Source organism: Eumetopias jubatus, unplaced genomic scaffold (genome assembly GCF_037043125.1).
Source record: "Eumetopias jubatus isolate StellerSeaLion01/CBP00866 unplaced genomic scaffold, mEumJub1_p1.0 scaffold_17, whole genome shotgun sequence".
NCBI classification, from domain to species: Eukaryota; Metazoa; Chordata; class Mammalia; order Carnivora; family Otariidae; genus Eumetopias; species Eumetopias jubatus.
In genome coordinates, this window is record NW_028274823.1 from 54,485,793 (window position 1) to 54,511,768 (window position 25,976).

A 25,976-nucleotide genomic window follows, 5' to 3' on the forward strand; every position below is an offset into this window, starting at 1 on the left:
TCAAATGTTTGCTGCTGGGGAGGAAGATGGACACACTGGGTGTGAGTGTGGAGGGTAGGTGAGGCGCGTGTGGTTGTTGTGGGGGGTTGGCATAAGTGGAAATCAAGTTGAGTCCTTGTGATAGAATGGGCCACAGAATATTTCAGAAGGAGGGGTTCTGGTGAAAACGGAAACCACTTCAATGAAATCAGGTTTCAGCAGAAAAGGATGAGGTTAGCTTGAGAAGAGTGAAATTTTACTTAAAAAATGGTGACTAAGTATGGTCTCCTCACTCGGCCAGGAATCTTTAAAGAGGAAAGGGTTATAATATATAATATAGTATAATATAATATATCATATAGTATATCATGTAATACATAATATAAAATATCATACAGGCAGGGATGGAAATTCTGATACACTTAGCCTAGAAACCCAGCATCTCTGAAGTAAGGAGGGTGAAGGGGGGCTTTTCCCAGGAGAAGCTGGGCCCTGCTGGGAGGTCATATGTCACCGTGCTGGGCCTGTGTACTCTGAAGCCAGCTGAACCCTGGCCCTGCCACTTACTGGATGTGATGCTTTGGGCAAATCACTCAATCTCCCTCTGTGCTTCCATTTTCTCTACTGTAAAATGGGGTAATGATCGCACATTCCTCACAGGACGGTTGTGAGGATTAAATCAGATCACATATGAAGAACTTAACATGGTGTCCAATACAGGGGTTCCTGGCTGACTCAGTAGAGCATGTGACTCTTGAGCTTCGGGACATAAGTTCAAGCCCCATGTTGGACATAAAACTTACTTAGAAAACAAAACAAAACGAAACAAAAACAAAACACAATGCCCTGTACATAGTGAGGACTAGAAGAAGGCAGACCCCAAAGTGAGTGACAGGTTAGTATGTAGAGCCACGATTGTTGCAGGAGTGGCTGTTCCCTGGATAGCCTTGAGAGAGCTTAGAGAAGAGGTAGCAGCTGGTGCTGGTGGAGCTGGGGAGGTGGGGGTGTCAGGTCCGGGTGGTGGCTGGGAAATGGTCTGAAAAGAGTTATCAGTATCATTGCTCAGTCTGGCCGGTGGGGCTCATACTTCCTGTTTTCAGTGTGTGTGAGCCCTGATGCTGGAACGGTTCATGTTAGAACAAGATCTTTCTTGGCCACTGGGAGGGTAACACAGAGGCTGAGAAGCAACTCAGCCTGGGCTGGGCCCCTTAGCTTCACACCATGGCTTTTCTTTCCTGGCAAGTTTCAGCTGCCACAGAACCCACTAATGCAATCCTGCGGTGGAAGAGTGGAGGGGGCTTCCACTCGATTCTGTAAGAATTTACATAGTTTGGTAATAACAGCCATCATGTTTGTGCCTTTACTGGGTGCCAGGAGTTGTGAACTCATGCATCCCTATAACATTGCTGGGAGGTAGATATTATTATCTCTTTTTTTAGAGATGGGGTAACTGGGGCACAGAGAGGTTATGAATCTTTCCCAAGTCACACAGCTAGTGCCAGAGCCAGGATTCTAGTCCAGACCACCTGACTCTATAATCCATGCTCTGAACCACTGTATCACAATAAAGAAGACAACATGCTTGATTATAGGGACTAAAAGCAGAATACTCTGGGTCCCTGCCCCTCAGGGGCCCATGGTTTAGGGAGCCTCTAAACCAGAAGCCGAGGAGAACTTGCACCCCAAACTCCACGCAGAAAACTGACTATTCATGCACAGAACGTATACTGACCATATCTTGAATTTACTTGGCCCTTCACATAATCTGGCCAGATGTCCCCAAAGGATCTCAATCAGGAGTGCTTAACAGAAACACCTGAGGAACTTTTCTAAATTCACAAGCCCTGGCACCAGCCCTGACCTGAATCACAATCTCTGTGGAACATCAGCATGTATATATTTTTAAAAAGGTTCTCAGGTGACTTGATTAAGAAACACTGCCAAAACCCATTAACATAGCTTGGAAACTCCAACACTTTAGCATCCAGCTGTACCTCCCCAGCTGCCTTCTTTTTTTTTTTCTTTTAAAGATTTTATTTATTTACTTGACATAGAGCAAGAGAGCACAAGCAGGGGGAGCAACAGTGGGAGAGAGAGAGAAGCAGACTCCCCGCTGAGCCGGGAGCCTGATGCAGGGCTCGATCCCAGGACCCCAAGATCATGACCAGAGCTGAAGGCAGACACTCAACCGACTGAGCCACCCAGGTGCCCCACCCCACCTGCCTTCTACACCCTAGTTCTTCAGAAACAGATGTTTGGTTCAAAATGTGTGGTCACCTCCATTAGGATACCACCTAGCTTTAGATTCCAAGTACCCTAATATTAGGGATTGCAGTGACTGGTCATGAGCTTCATTAACACACTGAGAAAACTTAGCACCAGCCCCTCACACAGATGATGGGAAATTGTTTTCTGTTCCCTGAATGCCACACTCAAGCTGGGCCAGGTTTTGGATCAGCAATTTTCATGCAGGTATTCTCCTTGGTTGAGGTCAGCCCCAGGACTGGTATGGGCAGAGTGAAGTTAATATGGTGGGACTTATCCTAGAGGATCACTGGGTACAGCTGTACGAGATGTGCACTGTACAAAGGCATCCGGCTAAGGAGGGAATTGATGGTTGATACGCAGCCTGAACACCAGGCTGTACCTGATGTACTATGGAGGACCTACTCTACAACTCTTCAAGCCTCTGCTTCCCAAAGCCCCATTAAGTCCGGAGATTCGACCCTTAAGAAACTCTGGAGTACCACCATCATTTTCCACTTTTTATGCTCCCCAACTCCCTCCCATACAAGTACCAAGAAAGAACCAAAGTCTTCAGAAAAATCATATTTTATTGATCTTTATTCAAAATTACAAAAATAGACATAAATAAAAATAGCAGAACATAATTATTAAATATTCAGTGTATAGGAGTGGTCCTCACCTCACCCAGTGAGGATTGGATAAACTCAGATGAAAAGTCAGAAGGGATAACTGGCCAAGAAAGAACATCTGTGTAAAAGTAAAACTGAAAATTAAGTGCTGGTCACAGGCCATGCCCCAGAATGATACATTCATAGGCATGATCACATGAGAGACCCAAGAGGCCCTAGGAGTGACCCAGGACCTTTCCAGACAGACCCTTCGATGTGGCATCATAGTCCATTCAGTGTAGGGAAATATCTAGACTTGCAGTCAAACACAGGAACACCAGCTGTTTCTCACACTGACACAGCCTGTGCACAAGTGTGCAAACATATACACACATATATAATATTTCCTGATACATTCATGGAATGTCAGAGCCCTTCTCTCAAGTCATTAATGTCTCCACTCCGCCAGCCACTGGTCCACAGTGGCCAAGCTCCCTCAAGAAACCTCGGTTCTGTTCTACTTCCTAATTGAGAAATTATTCATTTCCCAACGGTGGGCCTCATGAATGCCCACTGTTGGGGTGCTGGCTCTCCTTCTACCCATGCACAGGAAATGGCGTTTTTCACTCCAGGAGGCTTTAGTTCAGAAAAAGACAAACAACTGGTCAATAACCATCCTGGGTCAGGGCCTTCCCTCCATCCTGGCCCTGGGGGATCTGGGTACTCAGCACCCAGGCCTGTATCTGAGGATCAAGCTATCATTGCTCACCCTGGTGGGCAGCACAAACAAAACCATCTCTGCAAGAGCCCATCTTCCTCAGGTTCTTCCTTATATAGAGCTGATGCAGATGGTTCTACAGCAAAAATGACACTCAGCTTGGGAGTGGGTGGTACCCCTCTCTTCCCTTGGCTCCCTGGGGAGCCTCAGAGGGTTAGACCATTCTGTTGCCCAATGTGCCTATGGATCCAAGTCAGGAAGCGTGAGACCCTTGTGTAGACGCCTGGTTTGTCCTTCATGGCACATCCACTGCCCCAGCTCACAATCCCAGTCAGAGTCAGGCGGCCTTGGATAGAGCAGACCAAGGGTCCCCCGGAGTCTCCCTGTTAAGCCAAAGACACGGAAAGGTGAGCCCTAGGAAAAGGGAGAAAGGGGCCATCTGATGCAATCACCCAATCATGCCCAAGAGGCAGACAAGAGAGAGTTTCTTAGAATTAAAGTCCTTCGTGACTCCCCATTTCCTACCATATCAAGTTTAAAACCCTCTGGGGGGCTTTCGAAGCCCTGCTACCTGCCACAACTCCATCTACATTCTCAGACCCTTTCCCTTGCCATCCTGGAGTACGCCACGCTCATTCTCATTTTTGTATCTTTCAACTGGAACGGTCTCCTTTCTTCCCTCGGCCTCCTCAAATTCCTACAGTCACATTCTCTTTGTGGCCACCTAATTGGTACTCACGTCCCACTCCCAAACATCTGATCGTTTACAGCTCATACCACACCCTGAGCATTGACTTGTATCATTTTCTATTGTTTTCCTCTTTCTCATGGTCTTATTCCCTTCCCTTCTCTAGTCTGAAGTGCCCAGCACAGAGCCAGGCTCACGACAGATGTTTGGTAAACACAGAAGGATTAGTTTAAACTAAGACCTGAGCTCCTAATTCTGACTTCTGGGGGCTTTGGCTGGAGAGAGACTCCCCAAAGCTGGCGGGGACAGGCCCAGGAGCCCAGGGGAGATTTGGGGGTGACAGGAAGAGAGGCTGGAACTCTCACCTGGCAGGAATCTGTTTCCCACTGTGGGTCAGCAGCACACAGCATTTTGGTGGTGACTTCAGAACCATAGTAGTGGGGCTGCTGACACTCCCGGTGGGAAACCAACTTCACAACGGTCATTTTCAGCTGCTCTGGATAGAAATAGTCGGCTGGATGGAGGAAACAAGAAGTTTACATTAAGATGTGTCTGTCCAGCCTTCCCACAGGGACTCTCTGCCAGGGAGGGGACCAAAAAGTGTCCCTACCAGGGAAAGCCTTTATTCTTTCCCACCCAAATCTGAGCCTTTACCCCATGTATAGCCCCTCCCCCCATCTATTTACCTTTATGGCCCATCACTCCCTCAACAGTGCTCCCCACTCCATCCCCGTCTCCTCTCATCCCTCCTTCTGCTACCTCCACAATGATCCCATTTCTATCGCCACAGTCCTCTTTAGATCAAGTTGAGCTTACTTCCAGGTTACAGTACTCCCCCAGGACCCTCTCAGCCAGCCCCAAATGTCACTTACTGGTATTCTGTTTTCCAAAGCCAGCGATCTCACAGCTTGTACCAAAATGAGCATCATCAGACCATGGAGGCAGGCAGATGGTTTGTATGTACCTGGATGGCTGTGCACACTGGCCTGTGTTGGAGCGGATCTTCAGCAAGGCTGGGGGAAGAGGGAAGCAGGAGAGGTCAGGGGGAAAGATCTCTACCTGGCCAGGTGGTCACCATCTCTCTCCCCTCCAAATGCTGAAGGATTGGATGTCTATCCCTAAATTGCTTAGGGTCAGAGGTCGTCCTGGAAGGTCTGCTGGTAGCTTATTACCTGAAACAAGCCTCCCCTGCCCCATGCCTCAAGGGCTTTGTTCCAGCCGCTGACATAGGTCTTGGCCAGCCAGGGCTGCTGTATACAGATGTAGGGGTGGCTGAGGTAGATGGGCTAAATTCAGCCCAATGCTCTAAGTTCCAGATCCTGGGACAGGCAGAGGTTGTATCCAACAAAAGAAGGGGCCTCCCAGCCCATGCCATATGCTCACGGGGCCATTGCCATCTAGAGGAGGCTGTCTGGAAATTCAAGGATTCTGCAGAAGAGCCGGAGGCCCTTTGCTACATAAAGCAGCATCTTCAGCTCCCCTACAACCTCAACCTCCCATCTGGGTCTCTTTTTGGACCCCTCTTCCTCCAACTATCATCATTATGGCAGATAAGGCTTTTCCACTCACCAATATCATTGTGGTGAGCAAGGCTGTCAGCATTATAGTCCTCATGCAAGATGAGCTTTTCCACCTCAAACATCATCTCCCCACGTGTCTTGGAGTTTAGCTTTGACCGACCCAGGTAGACAATGTAGTCCTCTTTCTTCTGGTAATGACTGTGGGAGGGGAGACTTGTCAGACAGTCTGAGCTCATGAGATCTTGTCACTCCCCCTCCACGGTGGCCTCAAGGCATGACTTGCCCCCGGGGCCGTGGACTGCATGGAAGGGGCCTCAGGGGGTAGAATTTCAGTGGCATCCTTTGCTGGGAAGGGGAAGGAGATGCGTTCGGGGTAAGGCAGGAGGGTCGGGGAGAAGAGACATACATGAAGCAGTGTGTGGCGCTGACCACCCAGCAAGGACTGATGAGGCTGCCACCGCACAGGTAGGTGACAGAGCCTCCACGGTGCCTCCTATAGATGGCCGCAAACCAAGGCTGGTTTTCGATGGAGGTGAATTCTCCGCCAACAATCTTAAAGCGAGGCCTCAGAGTCTTCTGGCCACACTGAAACTCTTTTTCCGAAGGAGACGGGGGATTTTTTTCTGGAGAAGAAAGAGAGGGATGTCTTGGGGAGGCAAGTAAGACCGTGACCCTCTCTTGTCCTCTTTCCTCCCAGTTCTTCAAGGCCAGGCAGACCCCCCTCCTCCACCCTCCTAGGATGGAATAAAGGAACACACGAGCTTGTCCCCTTCCACCCTACTGTCATAAACAGGTCAATGACACTCACCAAAAGAGCATTCTTGCACCATGCACTCCCGGACAAGCCGCTGTAGGCCAACCTGCACATAGCACCACGGCCTTCTCTGGTTGTCCGGGTTCCTGGTAATACAGAGTTGGGGGGGAGGGGTGTCACTCCAACCCAGAACGCCCCTCCTTCCCCTCCAGGGAAAACTCAGCCAGAGGCCTTGCTTTTCTCATGCTATGGACAGCACTCTGGGAACAACAGGGGATGGTAGCAAGGGTTCCTGTGGGGCTGTGGGAGGGTCTTTGCTGCCCCCACCTCACCTGCAGTAATTGTGTTTGCCCAGGCCCAGCTGAAGGGCATCGGGCCTGAGGGCATGGTACTCCTTCAGAAGAACAGCGGCAGAGTTCCAGGGCTGGCAGGGCTCGCCCATGGTGTCGGTGTTGGCCTTCCCTCGGTAAGAGTGACCATTCCCCTCAAAGCAGGTTTTCGATGTATCTAGGGAAGAATGTGAGGATGAAAGGTATTAGAAAGAAGAGGAAATTTGGACAGGCATTTTAGAGATCCTGTCAGGCCTCACATGATTTCAGGCCTGGCAGAAAACACTAGAAAGGGTGTCCTTCCCTCCCCGTCCCACATTTGTGCAGCCAGAGATTCATGAAACAGTACGGGTTTGTGTTTGACTGTGTATCTCACACAGGGATGAAGATGACCCCAACTCCACCTCTAGTTCCTAACTCTCGCCTGCTCTTGCACATTCCACCCATCTCTCCCTGCCCCCAAATCTCTGGTGCCCCCCCTCCCCAGTTAGAGTCAGGATCCCCATACCTATCTCGCAGTGCTCCCCTTGGAATTTCTTTGGGCAGCTGCATCGATGAATGTTGGAGAAGTACTTGTAGGACACACATGTTCCTCCATTCAGACAACCGCAGTTTGCTGGGGATGACAAAGATGGTGTGGTAAGCAAGGAGCGTAGGAGGAGGCAAGGGGGAGCCAGCCCTGCAGCCGTGTCAGGGAGGAGCTGCCCCCTGAGGCTTTTTCAAGAGGTCTGTACAGTCAGATATTGTGCAATGGGTGGATACTCACATGCATTAGACAGTGGATGAGGTTCATGGCTGCCCTGGAAGAGATGGAGGGGAGGGGAAAGTTCAGCAAAGGTCCCATGCTCCTGGGACTCAAGGGGGAGCACAAACTGGCGCCAATCCCAAATCTCACCCTTTCCCCTCGCTCCCTCTCTTCACCTTGTTCACATCTAACTAGCCCTCACAGGGAAGATCATAGGTTTCAAGCAGGGAGAAACGGATTGACTCAAGCAAGCTTCACATACAGGGCACAAGAAGAGGGGGGCAGTCTCTGCGGCTTCTTCCTCCCTTGCCGGAAAGTGCGAACTCCCTTAGTTCTCAGAATTCCCACTGCCACACCTGTCCTGCCCCCCCCCCCCCGCCCCAGATGGCGCCGTTAATGGAATCCAGAGGACTCCAGCTCCCTGTGCAGCCCCGTCCCCCCACCCCCCACCCCCAGCGCTGTTCAAGATCCTGCAAGCCCCCTCCAGCCGCCATAGGTCAAAGCGGGAAAGCCACTTACTTCGGAGTGGCCCACTACTAGGGCACAGAGGAGCCCGCACGCCATCAGGACTCTCATGGTGGCGAGGCTGGGGCTCTAGACAGCGGCTCTGCAAGGGAGGGGGAAGTCAGCTTGAGGTAGAAGCGAAGAAGCGAGAAGGTGAGCCGGCTGGGTTACCGCAGTTCAGGGCAGGAATCCCTAAGTCTCCAGCGGGGCTTCCCAGGCCCAGCCGTCCCTCCCCGCTGGGGGCTCAGGGGCCCAGACCCCACAGGGGGATGCACAGGCACCGGGAGCGGTGACTCAGGCTCGGCGACTCAGGCTCGGCAGCTGCCGGGCGGGGGCCGCCGGGGCCGCGGGGGTTGGGGGAAGGGAAGCCCGCAGGAGCAGCCCTGCGCAATTAGGGTGGCCTGCACTCACCGGTAGCTGCGGCAGGAGGGACACGGAGCCGGGACGGCGGGTCGGGTCGACACTCTGACAATCCGCGGGGCTCTGGGGCTCCAGTCGCCGCGCTGTGCTGCTAAGCCGGCTGCGGGGCTCTATATCAGGACCCGCCCCAGCCCGGCCCCGCCCCAGCCTGGGATCTCCCCAACCCTGCCTTTGCCTCAGCTTCCCTGGGGACAGCCGCAACCTGGACCCGTGGGCTTCCACAGCCTTGACTGAGAGCGAGGGGCAGCGCGGTCCCCGGCGGAGGGGACGAGCGAGGTCTGAACAGAGAGATCGAGAGGCATCTAAATTCCTCACCCCCTCCTCCCATTCACCTGGCCTGGGCCCCACCCCAGTGCAGAGGGCCTTCGAATCGCGCTAGAGAGAGACTCTCCTCTGTCCAGCTCTGCTGTCTCTTCCCAGATCCCCTAAATCAGCTCTTCTCCAGTCTTTCCACCTTCGGCCCCCAACTGCCTAAGGAGAGTGATTCGGAACCCTGGGTATAGGGGCATAGTGCGCACTTCCTAGAGCCAAGTCTTTCTCAATGTGAAAATGCATTTGACGGGGGCACCTGGCTGGCTCAATCCGGGGAGCACCGGACTCATCTCTGGGTTGTGAGTTCCCAGTCCCAGATTGGGTGTAAGAGATTACTTAAAAATAAAATCTTTGAAAAGAAAGTAAGTGCACATGACACGCGCTAACTCCTGCTAACAAGGGCTGCAAATACTAGCTCCCTAAAATTCATCAACATAACCAGTGAATAGGACAACGTTGAGTTTATCACTTACTGAGGTAAGGGCCTTTGGTAGTGGCTGGCCGGGGCAGCGTGTAGGCAAGGTCCGGTTTTACTGAGAATTTGCAGTTTGGTTTAAGAGTGGTCTTTGAAAGTGAGGGCTTGGGGCACCTGGGTGGCTCAGTCGTTAACCGTCTACCTTCAGCTCAGTTCATGATCCCAGGGTCCTGGGATTTTCCAGCCCCACATGGGACTCCCTGCTCAGCGGGAAGCCTGCTTCTCCCTCTCCCACTCCCCCTGCTTGTGTTCCCTCTCTCGCTGTCCCTCTCTCTCTCTCTCTCTCTCTCTCTCTCTGTCAAATAAATAAAATCTTTAAAAAAAAGAAAGAAAAGAAAGTGAGGGCTTGATAAGGATTGGGTAAGGATCGTGGTATATTATAGGATTGTAGAACAAAGTCTAAGGGCACAAACTATTGATGCTTTCTATTGAAGTATTGATGGATCTTTCAAAAAGTTCCTATAACAAACAATCCCTTTATTTGCCTGGGCCAGAGTATAGTTAGTTAATAAAGACAAAATAATAGTAGAGGCTTGTTAACATAGGCAGGAAGCTGTGGAGGGGTCGGAAGTTGTGTTTTCACATCTGAGGAGAGGAATTGGGGATCTAGACTGTATGTGCTTTTGCACTATTTAAATTTTTGAAAACATGCCTTTGTATCACCCATTCCAAAAACGCAATTACAGATTTTTTAAAAAAATGCATATGTATTTAGTATTCTAAGACTTCATCATAAAGCCTTGCTTCTAATAAGATAAAATAATTGTTTGTCCAACAAGGTGGGCCTCCAGGAAGACAGACCATGTGGAAAGGACTCCACCCGCTCTTCCTGCCTGAGGGCAAGCTCACACAGTCCTATAGACAGGCACAAGCTCTAATTCCTCAGACAGAGGTGAAGACACACAGCAGTCAACCCCATCCCTTTCCCCTAGTGTTGGGAACCAAGGCTTGGAGGTCACTTCTTTCTACCCAGAAGGACTGTCCCCCCTAATGGGAGGAAAGGGGGCTGAGTCCCTGTAACTCACTAGGGCCCTAAAGCCAGGCCCAAGGCTTGGTCCCTTTTTCTGCCTAGGCCTACAGCATTTTGTTGCCTGGCACACCCGGACCTCAGGTCTGGATCCACTTGAGAGGGGCAAGAGGAAGGCAGGGAGAATGCCAGGAGAGGAGGGAAGAGGAAAGCTTCTTTGCCCTGCTCCTGTCAGAGGTCGCAGGATACCAGCCTCGGCCTGGGGAAAGCGCGAGTTAACCATCCAGCTTTCATGAGGAAGGTGCCCCATCCTTCTCTGTAGAGAGTTCTTCTGTGCCCAGCTGAGTTGGCAGCAGCTCAGGGAATGGACTGAGGTGCTAGAGGTCTCAGAGCTGACTTCACTACTTCCTCTAGAAGACTGTAGCATGTTTTGTTTGGATTTAGAACCCATTAATTGCAAATAAACGTGATCAAAATGTAAACAGAGACATTGCAGCCTGAGGACTTACCCCGAAACTACTAGGTTAGGTATCAGGAAATTCCCAACACACTGTCATGATTCATAGAGCGCTCCCAGCAGCTCTCATGACTCCAGATTACTTGGCTGGAGGCTGTCATGCTGATTCTTGAGGGCAGGATGACCTCATTTCCTCCGGGACAAAGAGGCTTGGAGACCGTTACGCAGCTGACACTCTCCTTCCCCTTCCTTCCCCCTGCAGTCCCTTCACCTGGTTGAACAATCCTGAAGCCTCTAACTCTGCACTTTCTTTCCACTCTGCCATCTTTCGACACGCACCCTGAAATCTCCGTGTCCATCTTTTGGTGCACATCTGGTGCACAGCAATTCTTTGAGGACAGGGACCACATCGTAAATATCTTTGTCTCTTCCTCAGCACTGGGCACATGCTTTGTTCACGTTGGTGCTTTATGAGGAATGCATCAGTAAACAAGTGGGAACAGAGAGCTTTGGGGCATCCCGTTAGTTTCCCTACTCTCTTTTCTTCTTGCCATAAAAAAAAAAAATAGTACTGGTATTATTTCTGTCTTGTGCTAAAAAGCACTTTGATACAATCTATTCCTCTTTGTGGCATAGCTGGAAATCATTATTCCCATTTTGCAGCTGAGGAGAATGAGGTGGAGAAAAGATACAGACTTGATGAGCTGGCAAAGCCAGCACTAGGACCCAGGTTTTCTGATCCTTGCTCTCACGCTCTATATCTCACTGCCTCCATGGAGAGGGGTACAAGAGGTGTACAAAACAGAATGCTGTGAAGATGATGGCCAGATGATATACAACGTTCCAGCTCAGGGGAGCCCTCTGGCTGGTTTTGGAGACTGCCTTCCAGAACACTCCTCGGGCTGGGGGTCCCTAGTTCCTGGGAAACCCTTAGTGTGGAATGATTTAGTTGCTTGCCTGAGTTCCAGGAACTAACTTGGTGATGTAGGCTATCTGAAATTCTTATCAAGAGTAAGAGAATAAGGAACATAATTTCAGAATTTCAATCTGTTCCTGACACCCAGAGTCAAACTACCAGCCCCGCCTTTGTTTCAGGGGGCCAAAGTTTCAAGTCAGATGTGGCAACAGAGACTAATAAAAGGGCCCCTTTCTTGAAGCTTCTCATAAAAGAGCAGGCAGAGACCAGGTGTGCAAAGAGAACCAGGATGTCCAAACTTGGCCCTGAGACTACGTCCAGGAAACTGGGCCCCTGGAAAGACTGTTTTCTGACCAGCGGGACCTAAAGGGAAGTTCACATCAAGTCACAGGATCTATTCCTGGGTTGCTACCCCAAGAATGTTCAGCGTGGTACTATATAGAGTATACGGCGTCTAGCCCCAGGTCGGCCACATCCAAGGTGAATAACCTTAGGCAAGACACTTAACTGTTTTGATCTCAGTTCCCTATCTGTAAAACCAGGCAACACTTGCTCTCCCTGTGCCTCACATTGCAGATTGAATGAGCTCATGCTTATGTGGGAAAGCATCCGTTCATCCCTTTAACTATGTACTCAGTATTTTTCATGGGCCTATTATGTGCCAGGCACAGTTCTAAGATACTAGAGATAGAAGGATGAACCTTTAAGGGCGCCTGGGTACCTCAGTTGCTTGAGAGTCTGACTCTTGATTTCAGTTCAGGTCACGATCTCAGGGTCGTGAGATCGAGCCTGGGCCCACACTGGGCGTGGAGCCTGCTTGAGACTCTCTCTCTCCCCCTCTGTCTCTCCTCCCTCTGCTTGCACACACATGCACACATGCTCTCTCTCTCAAGAAAGAAAGAAAGAGAAAGAAAGAAAAAGAAAAAAGAAGAATGAACTTTGTAAACTACAATTCCTACCCTGAGTGCCTGCCTTGCCTTCTTGACTACGGCTGTACTGGTCCAGAAGACCAGCAATTCTCTGGAGTGGATCCCAGAATTCCAGTTAAGTGGGGATGCCGTGTCCTTAGCCAGCAGTTCCCAGCAACTGGCGAGCTGCATGTGATGCTCACCCCTCAAAGCCCTGACTCCCATTCCCTCCCCCTCTTGTCCACTGTCTGTGGCCTGAAGCTCTTCTCTTTCCCCCCCCTACACCCAGGGCAGATGGATTCCTCTGCAGTTCTGGGAAGGAGGCACTGAATGCTGGTCACATAGCTTCCGTCTGATGTTCTTCCGTGTGTTTAGCTTAGCGCTCAGGGAAAAGATGCTGTTGCCACAGCAGGCACTGAAACATCATAGGAACTGCTAGACCCCCAGCAGCCTGCGGAAAGAGTGGAAAGAATAGGGCAGAGGAAGCCGCATACTTGCTTCCTTACTCATGGAAAGCAGAGAGCCCAGGGGCTGCACCCTGAGGTTATACTTTGTCGTCAATAACGCCCTGAACAGAGAGGCCGAGTTGGTCCCTGACCCCTACTCTTTCTCACCCTTCCCTGCCTTACAATTTCTGGCCCAATTCCTAGCCCCACCCAAGCCAGTTAGCTCAGATCGCTGCATGAATATTTTGAGCCCCGGCCAAAATTTTCTTTGTCCTTAGCCCAAACCCACTTACTTCCTCAGTCAGGAACTTGTGACCCGAAAGGAGTGTTGGTCATGGGTTTCCAGACCTAGATTTTGAGTTCCCTCCAGGAAACAAAGCTAGGTCCTGGTCCTAGAAGTTCTGCCTGGGTTACCATGCTGGATGGCAATGGCTGCTTACCTGGAAGCTAAAGGCAATACCCCGGAAGAAAAGGCTGACAAGGCAAACTGGAAACTGGTAGATACTGCCAAGAAGTCAATGGTGTTTAAGGAAATACATTCAGCCAGGAGCTAGTATATTCAAAAATTTGGCTCTGAAGAGAACCAACATAACATCCATAGCCCATATCATGTATAATTTCATGTGCTCATGGCTCCCCGCAAGCTGGATTCTATATGCTCCTCTGTCTTTAAAGCAAGTGCAAGCATTTCCCTTTCCATTACACAGAGAGGAAAACAGAGGCTAATGAAGGGAAGTGAATCATCTGAGTTCATTCACTGAAAATGATGAGATTCAGAATTCATCGATTTTGAGGAAACTCATGACACATCTCCACCCTCTCCCCTCCTAAGTCTGAATCCTTACTCCTCCCTTCCTGACCACCCTCAACCCCCACCCTCAGTCTCTTCGTCTTCCTACCCACCTGCAGAAGGCACTTCTTTTCTCCAAGCAGTGATTGATAAGTGTGATGAAGCAGCCAAGTCCTTGGGCGGGGAGGTCAGTTTCCTTTCAGAAAGTATATAGGATGAGATGTATGGAAGTCTCTGAGAGGAGGGAGCAGGGACACAGCACGGAGCCCTTGAGATAGGTGTGTTTGCAGAATGAATGGAAGAACAGCATGAAGGTTGTTTAACCTGGAGGCTTCTCTTTACTCTGAGAGCAGTGATGGTGGGAAGTGTGACAGCAGTTAAAGAAGAGAAAGGCTAGAGGTACCTGGCTGGCTCAGTCGGAAGAACGTTTGACTCTTGATCTTGGGGCTGTGAGTTCAAGCCCCATGTTGGGTGGAGAGATTACTTAAAAAAAAAAAAAAAAAAGTGGAAGGCCGCTTCCACAAGGGGATATTATAATCTATTCTTTGTTAAAGACAAATGATAGTAACTGACTTTTATTTGCTTAGCATTCATTTCTTTTTCAACCTTAGCAACAACCTTTAAGGAAGGTACTATTATTTTCCCCATGTTATGAATGAGAAAGTGGAGGCTTGCAGAGTTTAAGCAGTTTCCCCAAGGTCACGCTATAGGCAAATGGTAGACTTGAGACTTACACCCATACCGGCTTGATTCCAGGAGGTGGAGAACTATCTCTGATGCAGTATCGCATTCTGTCGGGAAGGTGGGGATGCTTGTTCTTATACCTGGGAATCTTCCTACTTCTAACCACTGGTGCCATCCCAGGGTAGCCCCAGCCATCCAAGTCATGTCCATGTTGGTTCCCGCCTACCTAGCTCAAGCCAGACTTTAATAAAAATGTTCTTCCTTTTCCTTAATATAGCCAGCCACAGCTGGGTCTGGTCAGAGAAGAGATCACTGGGTCTTCTGGCTATGTTTATATATCTATGTGGATTTCTGGAAATATCAATGGCCAGTTTTCCTTTTTTGCAACCATTATTCACCCATATTAAATGATAAGGATACCCTAGGGTTCTTCTGTGGGGAAATAACAATAGCATCTCTTTAGTGAGCGTGCATTTAGCAGGCATTGGGCAATAGTCATGTGCATTCTCTCATTTATGATAATGAGGGAGATGCAACACCCATCCCCACTTTATGGATAAGGAAACCAAGGCTCTGAGTAGTTAAAGTCACACAGCCATGCCAATACCTGGCAGGTCAAACCTAGATTTCTGACTCTAAAGCCTGTGTTGATTATCACCATGATAGTGTTATCTCTTTACTCCTCCCGGAGGGAAAAAATGTACCCTGTTGAATACGTGCCCAGGAATCTGTAATAATAAATATTCACTAATGTTATGTTTCCCGAGCTTGTCTCATAATAAGAATCACCTGGCTTTGGAGCGCCTGGGTGGCTCGGTGGGTTAAGCGTCTTCCTTCGGCTCAGGTCTTGATCCCAGAGTCCTGGGGATCAGGATCAAGACCTGTGTTGTCATTGTTGTTGTCTGTTGTAGGACTCCCTGCTCAGCGGGGAGTCTGCTTCTCCCTCTCCCTCCGCTCCTCCCCACCCCTCGTGCTCTCTCTCTCTCTCTCTTTTTTTAATTTATTTATTTGACAGAGAGAGAGCTCAAGCAGGGGGAGTGGGGGAGGGACAAGCAGACTCCCAGCTGAGCAGGGAGCCCGATGTAGGACTGGATCCCAGGCCCCTGGGACCATGACCTGAGCTGAAGGCAGACGCTTAACTGACTGAGCCACCCAGACGCCCCACCCCCACTCACTCATTCTCTCAAATAAATTTTTTAAATCTTAAAAAAAAAAAAAAGAATCACCTGGCTTGAAGGTTTAAAAAATATAGAATGTTGGGGCGCCTGGGTGGCTCAGTTGGTTAAGCGACTGCCTTCGGCTCGGGTCATGATCTCGGGGTCCTGGGATTGAGCCCCGCATCGGGCTCCCTGCTCCACGGGAAGCCTGCTTCTCCCTCTGACCCTCCCCCTGCTTGTGTTCCCTCTCCCGCTGTCTCTCTCTCTCTGTCAATTAAATAAATAAATAAAATCTTTAAAAAATATATATATAGAATGTTAGGTTACTTCCTTGGAAATTCTGATTCATTAGGTCCAGGATGGGGCCTAGGAATCTGATTCTTAATATGCATCTTAGAAGATTCTTACCACTGGGGCACCTGAGTGGCTCAGTCTTAAGCCTCTGCCTTCGGCTCAGGTCATGATCCCAGGGTCCTGGGATCGAGCCCCGCATGGGGCTCCCTGCTCTGAGGGAAGCCTGCTTCTCCCTCCCTCTCCCACTCCCCCTGCTTGTGTCCCTTCTCTCCCTGTGTCTCTCTCTGTCAAATAAATAAATCAAATCTGTAAAAAAAAAAAAAAAAAGATTCTTACCACCGGGCCACCGAGCCCCCTCCCGTGGCCATCAGCGTTGCCCGCCGCTGAGCCACCCCAGCCAGGCCAGGCTGCAGGGGTCCGCCGACCCCCCCAACTGGATGCCGGATGGCGGACTGCACCCCGAAGGTGCTAACCTGGCCTGCCGGTGGCGGGCTGAGGCCCCCTCCCCCAAGAAAAGGTATTTTTTTATTTTAACGGTTTGCATAATCTTTATTATTATACATAAATAAGCACCTACAGTTTCAAAAAAAAAAAAAAAAGAATCTTACCACCAAACAACTTTGGAGAAAATGTCAGTCGATGCATATCTAGGGAGTGTTGGTTGACTCTTTTACCTGGGAAATGCCCAATTAAATCACAAACTTTCTATCTCCTGGGGCTTTTACTCCAACCCTATCCTTTGAAATGAGGGCCTGTATAGAAGTGGGAAAGATCCAGGGCTGGAAGGCCAACTTCTGGGCAGAATTTCTCAGACAAGGATGAATCAAGAAGGGAATTTACACCTGACAGTTTTGTGCAAACCCAGCCACCCTGAGGCGACTTTTCTGAAGAATCTATTCTCAAAAAGTTAATTGCTTCGGCACTTTTGTACTTGTTCTTTTTTTAGATCCTAGTGATCATTTCATTTTTAAAATGCCAAATGGTTGGCTAATGGAGGGACTTTTCCATATATAGATTGAAAGAGTTTGGGGAATGAGAGCAACCCTCAAACTCATGGCAGTGGATGAGAAATTGGTGCCCGAGGACCTCAGGAAAATTGGGAGAAACTGGGTAGAGGTGAGAACAAAGCAGAATTGAGAATAGCTGTACTTACTTTCTGTGATAGTTCCTGACGGTTCTTGTGTTGGCACCCTTCTGAGCTTCTCAATTTTTTTTTTCCTCCCTGGGATCTTCTGGTTCCACCTGAGTAAACCTGGGTTTCCAGAGCATTGTCCCTTTGCGGGGAGGGTGGGAACTATCCTCAGCAACAATGGGCCCAGCAGTTTGTGGGATGACCATGATGTTTGCATTTTTAGTCAAGAAGGAAGCAACAGTGACATTCTCCCTGAGCAGACCCTCTGCTCCATGGCACAGTAACCAAAGGATTTATTCAGTCTATCATGGCAGTGAGCTTGTGCTATTTGTAAAGAAAATTCTAGCGGGCTCTGGGTGGATCAGTTGGTTAAGCGTCTGCCTTCGATTCCGGTCATGATCCCAGGGTCCTAGGATCAAGCCCTGTTTCAGGTGCCCTGCTCAACTGGGAGCCTTCTTCTCCCTCTCCTCCCTGCTCGTGCTCTCTCTCCTCTCTTTCACTATCTCTGTCTCCCTCTCTCTCAAATAAATAAATAAAATCTTAAAAAAAAAAGAAAATTCTACCCAAAGTTCAAAAATAAAAAAATTAAGCTCAACTCAAGCTGTTAATTTTATTCAATCAACCAAAAATTACTTTCAAATACCTAAGGTGGCACCTGGTGCTGGTCTGGACCCTGAGGGCACACAGAAGAACCTACGTGACCCATACGCTGAGGAAGTTTAAAAACTGGTAAGGAAGACAAAATGAACATACCTGAAACGATTAAAACGCCATTAAGCAAGATGGGTACTATTTAGAAAAAAGAAAAGAACAGTGTTGGCAAGTTGTGGAGAAACTGGAATTCTTTGGCACTGTTGGTGAGATTGTAAAACGGTGCAGCCACTGTGGAAAGGGGCATGGAGGGTCCTCAAAAAATTAAACACAGAATTATCATATGATCCAGCAATCCCAACTCTGGGTATATATCCAAAAGAATTGAAAGCAGGGTCTCAGAAAGATATTTGCACACTGATGTCATAACAGTACTGTTCACAATAGCCAAGAGGGAGAAGCAACCCTAGTGTCCATGGACAGATGCATGGATAAGCAAAATGTGGTCTATACACATAATGGAATACTCTACAGTCTTAAAAAGGAAGGAAGTCTTATCACATGTTACAGCACGGATGAACCTTGAGAACATTATAATAAGTGAAATAAGCCAGTCAAAAAAAAAAAAAAAAAACAAATACTACATGATTCTACATATCTTTAGATATAGAGGTTTCCAAAGTAGTCAAATTCATACATCGAAATGGAGAATGGGAGTTACCAGGGGACAGGAGGAGGGGGAAATGGGACGTTGTTGTTTAATGGGTATAAAGCTTCAGTTTTACAAGATGAAGTTCTGGAAATCAGTTGCACAACAAGAGGAATGTACTTAGGACTACTGAACTGTACATTTAAAAATTAAGATGGTAAGTTTTATGTGTGTTTTTATCATAATTTTTAAAAAAATTACAGGGCGCCTGGGTCGGTTAAGCATCTGCCTTCGGCTCAGGTCATGATCCCGGGGTCCTGGGATCGAGTCCCTGCATCTGGCTTCCTGCTCAGGGGTGAGTCTGCTTCTCCCTCTGCCCCCCTCCCTGCTCGTGCACATGTGTGCTCTCTCTCTGTCTCGCAAAAAATAAATAAATAAAATCTTTTAGGGCTGCCTGGTGGCTCAGTCATTAAGCGTCTTCCTTCTGCTCAGGTCATGATCCCGGGGTCCTGGGATCGAGCCCCGTATCGGGCTCCCTGCTCTGCGGGAAGCCTGCTTCTCCCTCTCCCACTCCCCCTGCTTGTGTTCCCTCTCTCGCTGTCTCTCTCCCTGTCAAAGAAATAAGTAAAAATCTTTTAAAAATTAAAAAATAAATTTAAATAAAAACAAAACAAAATAAAATAAATTACATTAAACACTCTGACCACTGACCAAAATTGCACTAAAGACAGAGAACAGACACACCAAAGTTAGAGATTTCCTAGGCCTGAACAAATCCTAAAGGATGTGTCATGTTGGATTGGTAGAGCACGGGGAGGAAAAAAGAAGTTCCAAACAAGAGTCCTGGAAGATGACAGAAGCTGGAATAAACATTGTATAAATTCTGGAGAGTAAATTTTATATGTTCTTAACTGCAGGTGTGTGTGTGTGTGTGTGTGTGTGTGTGTACATGTGTACACATGTATACAATCAGTGAGAAATCTGGCGCAATTAGGAAGAGTTTACACTGAAGAGTAGTGAGAACGAAGTAGTGGTAGGAAGGATGAGGTCTGATTGTAAAAGGTCTTAAAAGCCAGGTGGAAGTCTGTACTTGATACCATAGACTCCAGGCAGGCACTCTAGGTTCTTTTCTTTTTTTTCTTTTTCTTTTTTGAGAGAAAGAGAGAGAGTGCAAGGTGGGGAGGGGCAGAGGGAGAGAATCCCAAGCAGACTCCATGCCCAAGAGGGGCTCAATCTCCGGACCCTTAGGTCATGACCCTGAGGCCATGACCCTGAGATGATGACCTGAGCCGAAACCAAGAGTTGGACGCTTAACCAACTGAGCCACCCAGTCGCCCGAAGGCACTACAGGTTCTTAAACAAGGATGTGTATAAGGTTTCTAGTAAAGCTGAAAGTTCCTACCAGTCTCAACTGAAATAAAAGAAGCAAAAAAGAGTGATTTGGATTATATCTGGGCTTGGGCTGGAGGGAATGGGGGAAAGATAACCCCCCAGGGCTGGGTGCCAGAGCGGGAGGGAGAATTGAAATGAAAGGACAGCAGAGGGGAAGTGAGAATGCAAGGGAAGAGAGGAGAACTACAACCGCCTCCTCATTCTTGGTCTTCAGGAGCTTTTGTTTTTCCAAACTTGCAAAGTCATGTGTTTCGTTTTAAAAAGAGCCTTAGAAAGTTCCTTTCAGGAGCTGTACCATGAAATCCGTATTTGTCGGTCAATACAATAGTCTCATGGGTTAGAGTGGGAAGAATGAGGGTAGAGAGCCCCTGCGCCCAATCCCAGTGGCACCTGTCGAGTACAAAGATCCCATCTTGGAGCATTAGCTGAGAGCTTTATCTTGAGGAAGAGGGTGACTGCCCATGGTGCGGGTTGTGGTTTCAGAGTCAGAGAATGGTATCCCATTCCCAGCTTGGTTGCTGACTCCATCCGTTCACTGGGGTGAATCACTTCCCTCCGTAGGTCTCTGTTTTTTCCACCTGCTTTCACAGAAAAGACCAAAAGAAAAAGAAATGTACATCAGGCAACTAATTTGAGCAAAGAGGTAAGGCCTGGGCTCTAGGAAAGCTCGGGATGTACGACCACGGCGGGGGGGGGGGGGGCGGGGGGCAGGTTTGATGTGCTCTGCTCTTGACATCAGAAGTCCACAGAGAAGACGTAAGTATTAAACAACACAAACAAATGTTGCCCCAGAGAGTCTGGGTTCTGGGAATATGAACTGGGAATCCCAACCAAAATTCCAGGTCTCCACATTCCCCTCAAAGAGTCATGAGGTTTATGCAGGAGGTGAATCACCACACCCAGGATCTGTCTTGGAGACCTAAACCACCAAATATGAGCCCCAGCCAAGGAAAGGACTCAATTCGAATAGCGTGGGGTTTGTAACGAGAATATAAGCCATTCCCTTGGGTCCTAATGAGACCAAGAAACAATTTTGCCCAAGGATCTGGATGCTGTTCTAGTTCTGAGGTCAGTGGCAAGTCAAAGCCATAAAGTCAGTCCCCGTGGAGTCTTATGGTCTCTGGCCTGGAAGATTACATGAATAAAAGAGTTCAGAGCACTGTGGGCCTAAAGATATTGAATTTGTTTTCCTCCCAAAGCCTATATTATTTCACAGTCCAACTCTCCACAAGCAAAAGGCGGAGAGATGGGCAGCAGCTTGTCAGAGTTTAGAAGAAGACCAGAGGGTACATGGAGAAAGATGTGTGTTGGCTGCTCATCAGCAATGGCGGTCTCTCTGCCACAGAGAAATGCTAATCTTCACAGCCAGGGGAGGTTCAAGGGTAGCCCAGGGGGAGGAGTGGACCCTGGGAATCTGGAATACTTGAAACAATGTGTTCAAAAGGGATTTCACATACCACTTTGTACCCATTAGGACGGCTGTTACCCCAAAAAGTAGAAAATAACAAGTGTTGGCAAGGATGTAGAGAAATTAAAACCCTTGTGTGTTGCTGGTAGGAATGTAAAATGGTGCAGCCACTATGAAAAACAGTTTGGCAGGTCCTCAAGAAGTTAAACATAGAAATACCATATGATTGAGCCATTCCGCTCCCAGGTATATACCCAAAAGAATTGAAAGCAGGGCCTCAAACAGATATTTGTACACCATGGTCACAGCAGCATTATTTACAATAGGTGAAGCCAAAAGGTGAAGCAACCCAACTGTCCCCTGACAGATGAATTTGGGTAAACAAAATGTGGCATATACATAGAAGGGAGTATTATTCAGCCTTAAAAAGGAATGAAATTCTGATACATTCTACAACATGAATGAACCTTGAAAATGTATTTAGGGGCTCCTTCGTGGCTCAGTTGGTTAAGCAGCTGCCTTTGGCTCAGGTCATGTTCCCAGGGTCCTGGGATCGAGCCCCGCATCGGGCTCCCTGCTCGGCAGGGAGCCCGCTTCTCCCTCTCCCTCTGCCTGCCTTTCTGCCTACTTATGCTCTCTCTCTCTCTCTCAAATAAATAAATAAAATCTTAAAAAGAAAAGAAAACACAGTATTTAGTGAAATAAGCCAGACACAAAGGCCACATATCATATGATTCCACTTCTGGGAGGTACTTAAAATAGGAAAATTCACATAGCCAGAAAGTAGAATAGAGGTTACCAGAGTTGAGGGGAGAAGGGATGGAGAGTTATTGTTTAACGGGTACAGTTTCTACTTGGAAGGTTGAAAAAGTTCTGAAAATGAGTAGTGATGGTGGTTGTACGACAAAGTGAATGTCCTTGATGCCACCAAATCGAACACTTAAAAGTGCTTAAAAAGCTAAGTATTGTGTATATTTCACTATAATAAAAATTAAGTAATTAATATTTTTAAATGGCTAAAATGGTCAATTTTATGTTACGTATATTTTACTAAAAAAATGATTGCCAGCAAAGAGGGGGACACGGGGATCTGCTGGGCACCAAGAATAAGATTCAGAGAAAGAGGACATGGGAAGGTGGCCGCAGTGACATTCAGAGTCAGGAGCTGAGATGGGGGTGGGGACCGGGATGGAAACAAGGAGCCTGCCCATGAAGGAAAAAGGGTAAAGTGTAAGAGTCAGAGACGAAGGAAGAGAAGTTGACCAGAATGGAGCCCTGTTAGGGAATAGGGCTGAGTAGGGCGGAAGAAATGGGGATTGGCAGGGCTAATTTTTTAAATGAGTCTGAAGTCTGGGTCTTTTCTTTGGCAGGCACGTGGATTTCCATGTTTAACCGCTGCAGGGCTTGTGGTGGATGCTTCCAGGACCTTCATCCACTCTGCAGTGGTCATCTGGCTGTTACCCTCGGAGGCTTCCTGTCTCCTTCTAGAGCTGACAGACACCACAGTGAGTCAGTTCTACCAAGACTTGACTCATTTTTGACCCAGTTTTGGTGATCAAACACAAAATCCTGGAATTTGGGACTGCGGCTCGAAAGGTATGAGGGGTACATGGTTCCTAGCTGCTGCCTGTTGCTAAACCATTTCTTTGTAAAGGTTGAAGTGAACTACGTTTAAAGATTTTATTATTTTTAAGTAATTTCTCCTCCCAACGTGGGGCTTGAACTTACAATCCTAAGACCAAGAGTCTCATGCTCCACCAACTGAACCAGCCAGGCACCCCAGAAGTGAAATACATTTAAAATCAGAGACTTGAGTCCAAATGCTGGCTTGCCTCTAACTAGCTAGGTGACCTTGGGCAAATTACTTAGCCTCTGAAAGCCATGGTTTCGTCACTTGTAAAATGGAGCTACGGAGCTCTGTAGCCTTGTGGTGGGGATTAGATGAGATAATGTATGAAGAGCTTCTCAGCACTTTGCTTGTCACAAAGAAATTGCCCAGTAAGTTAAGGTTATTATTATTATGACTACTATGAGTACCCTGAGGTCTTTGGTTATCTAGGGTTGCTTTGCCACAAAGGCAATGAAGACATATCTGGAGAGTCAGTAACCCAGGCTCCTATAGCCCTGGATTTAGAACAGGAAGACCTGAATCTGATCTGGGATCCCCAATTTACTAACTGTGTGACCTTGGGCATTTTCTACCCTCTTGGGTTCCTCGTCTGTAAAACGGGGCTGATTACATACAGTTGTTAATTTCAAATTAAATACTATATGTAAAGGCTTCATAAATAACAACAACCACCAAAAAACCAAAAGGTTGTATACTGTACTCAGGATCAGAAGCAAGCTATGTCTGGGCCAAGGTTAAGGTCAAGGTGGGAATCAAGGTTGGGATCAGCACAAGAGCTATAAAAACAACTATGATAGAGATCAGTGCTGGCACTGGGGTCAAAACAAACTTTTGGGCTAAAATAGGGAGGGAGTCATGAACAGGATCACAGTAGGGGGTTGGGTGGAGTTTTTAGTTTGGGCTAGGAATCCATGCGGGATGGTGCACACTGTCTGAGCCCTGAGGGATACAGCAGTTCTGTGCGGTGACTCAGAGGCAGCTGCACTCCCTGGGATAAGGCTCTAATCCAGAGAATTTGGTTTGGGGGAGAGTACAGGACTTAACAAATCCTGAGAGACTTACAGAAGAGTAGGCTTTTAGGCAGATAGTCCAATTGTAGTAGTTCAGCGACCTCATCTCCTTAATCCTTCTCCCTGCAACCTGGTAAGTAGGTAAGTCATATTAAGTATCATCCCATCTCCAGCTCTGATCATCCCTCCTCCGTCTTCCATCATCCACCACCTACCCATCATCATCCATTCAATGAAGATTTATTGAATACTTACTATGTGGCCAGCACTTTGCCAGACCCTGGGGATCCAGTAATGGATGGAGGCAAGCATGTTGTCTGTCCTCATGGAGCTTCAGTCTAGAGGGAGAGACAGACAATGCAGCTGATTTCCACCTTCTACATTTGTGTGCATTAGTGGGTGGTGGCAGATTCTAAAATCAGTGCATGAGGCAAAGATTGCAAAATTATTCTTGAAAATACCTTACGTTGCCAGGACCTTGGCATTTAGAAGCACGAAAGCCAAGAAATAACATCTATTTCTCTTTGCACCTTGGGTGTCACCCTGAGATAGTAAATGTCAAGATCTGGCTTTAATGGTGGAGTGCGATTTTAAATGAAGGAATTTCTTTGTTTCTTGCTCTTTCAGCTGAGTGTGTATAGTTGGGTTTGCATAAGTTAACTTCATTAATGATGGGACTCCAGTGTAAATACAAATTACACCAATATGTACGTAATTATTATAAATATGTAGAGGAGGAATGCGGTACACTGTGAATATGTACAGTGGAGGGAGATAGCCTAGTAAGGGGTAGATGAGTAAATGATATAGAAGGCTTCCCTGAGGAGGTAACATTTAAGCTGAGTCCTAAAGGGTGAATATGAGTTAGCATGTCATAAAGGGAAAGAAAGAACTTTCCAGGCAGGGGTATTGACCTGAGGCAGAAAGGAGCTCAGTGCATCTTAGGAACTGAAAGCCAATTAGGTTGATGTTGAAGAGATAACAAAGGGCTTCCCCAAGTGAGCCCCCAAAGTGAGGACCTATTCTACATGCTCTGATGCCGTGTATGTAACAGCACGGAGGTAAGGTGGTCTGAGACTCAGAAAATTAAATAATTCAGAGCACAGGGCTAGAGAAACAAAGTCATCAATCAACATCTTTTGGAATCACTGGGTGAGCTGCCCTGTGAGATGCAAAGAAAAATAAGAAACAAGTTATTGGAAACAGGGACAGTGGGATTCATAGCTATAGCTCTGAAGAGCCTATGCATAGACACAAACCAGGGGTCACAAATGCAAACACCCCAGAGGCGAGGTAGGTAATGTAAAGAGTAAAGCAGGTGGAGTGTCAGACAATGTGGGGGAGGGAGTGTGAGGGCTATGGCAGACAAAGAGCTCTTGTCTTGTTTAAAGGGGTACCTGCCATTCAGCTCTTGCTAATTGTTTCCGAGTAAGAAGTGAGGACCAGTTTTTGCTAGATCTTCCATATTGTAGCAGATGCTGTCAGTTCCAGCTTCTTCTGGCCTTTGGAGCCCACTCTTCTCTACTGTACCACAGGCTGGATGCTCCTTATGAATTAACACCACCATTGCCCCTCCCCACCCCACTCCCCACTCTGTAGCAGCTCCCAGCCCGTGACTGCAGGGTTTGGTGGATAAATATGCTAAATGCCTTTGCCTCTTGGGGGAGATAGCTTTGAGACATATGTCCTACACTGTTTCTCTGAGTTCCCCAGGAGAATTAAGCTCCAGATGTCCAGATGGTAATTTCCTTGGTAACCTTGCCTTATCCCTTACCTTCCCTGTCCCACTCCCTAACTGGAGTTTCCTAGGATCACCTTCCCAATAAACTACTTACAACTGAAGACTTGTTCTGGGAGAAACCAACCTAGGACACAAAAGGTTAAGAAATATTTGAAATCTGGATTTTTAAAAAAGATTTATTTATTTGTTTGAGAGAGAGAGCACGAGCAGGAGGGGCAGAGGGAGAGGGAGAAAGAATATCAGGCAGACTCCCTAAGCACAGAGCCTCATGCGGGGCTCGATCTAATGACTCTGAGATCATGACCTGAGCCGAAACCAAAAGTCGGATGCTTAGCCGACTGAGCCACCCAGGTGCCCTAAAATCTGGATTGTTTTATGTTAAAACTTCCCAATTGAAGTTGGGCAAGTCAACAAAAGCACGTTAAAGGGCTGGATTTAACCAACAGACCATCGGTTTGGGATTCCTGACGTAAACTAAGACTTCATCTTTCTTTCAACAATCACC

General features: G+C 47.8%; 1 protein-coding gene across 1 annotated transcript; it reads right to left on the bottom strand.

Moving 5' to 3' along the window:
* Window positions 1–2,795: 2,795 nt before the first annotated feature.
* On the bottom strand, window positions 2,796–8,616 carry PLAU (plasminogen activator, urokinase). Its single transcript, XM_028109749.2, has 11 exons — window positions 8,504–8,616; window positions 8,108–8,195; window positions 7,610–7,643; window positions 7,352–7,459; window positions 6,847–7,021; window positions 6,569–6,660; window positions 6,167–6,383; window positions 5,810–5,958; window positions 5,113–5,253; window positions 4,606–4,754; window positions 2,796–3,935 (listed from the first exon to the last, which is right to left on the bottom strand). Exons 2-11 carry the CDS (start codon window positions 8,162–8,164, stop codon window positions 3,759–3,761), a joined length of 1,299 nt encoding a protein of 432 aa, XP_027965550.2. The 5' UTR covers window positions 8,165–8,195; window positions 8,504–8,616; the 3' UTR covers window positions 2,796–3,758.
* Window positions 8,617–25,976: the final 17,360 nt, after the last annotated feature.

Bases quoted from the DNA above. Each gene is read 5' to 3' on its own strand.
- PLAU (XM_028109749.2), bottom strand. From the start codon at position 8,164: ATGAGAGTCCTGATGGCGTGCGGGCTCCTCTGTGCCCTAGTAGTGGGC. The intron at 7,644-8,107 runs GTAAGTGGCTTT...CATCTCTTCCAG, and splicing joins TAGTAGTGGGCCACTCCGAA to GGCAGCCATGAACCTCATCC. The intron at 3,936-4,605 runs GTGAGAGTTCCA...TTGGCTTAACAG, and splicing joins GGGAAACAGATTCCTGCCAG to GGAGACTCCGGGGGACCCTT.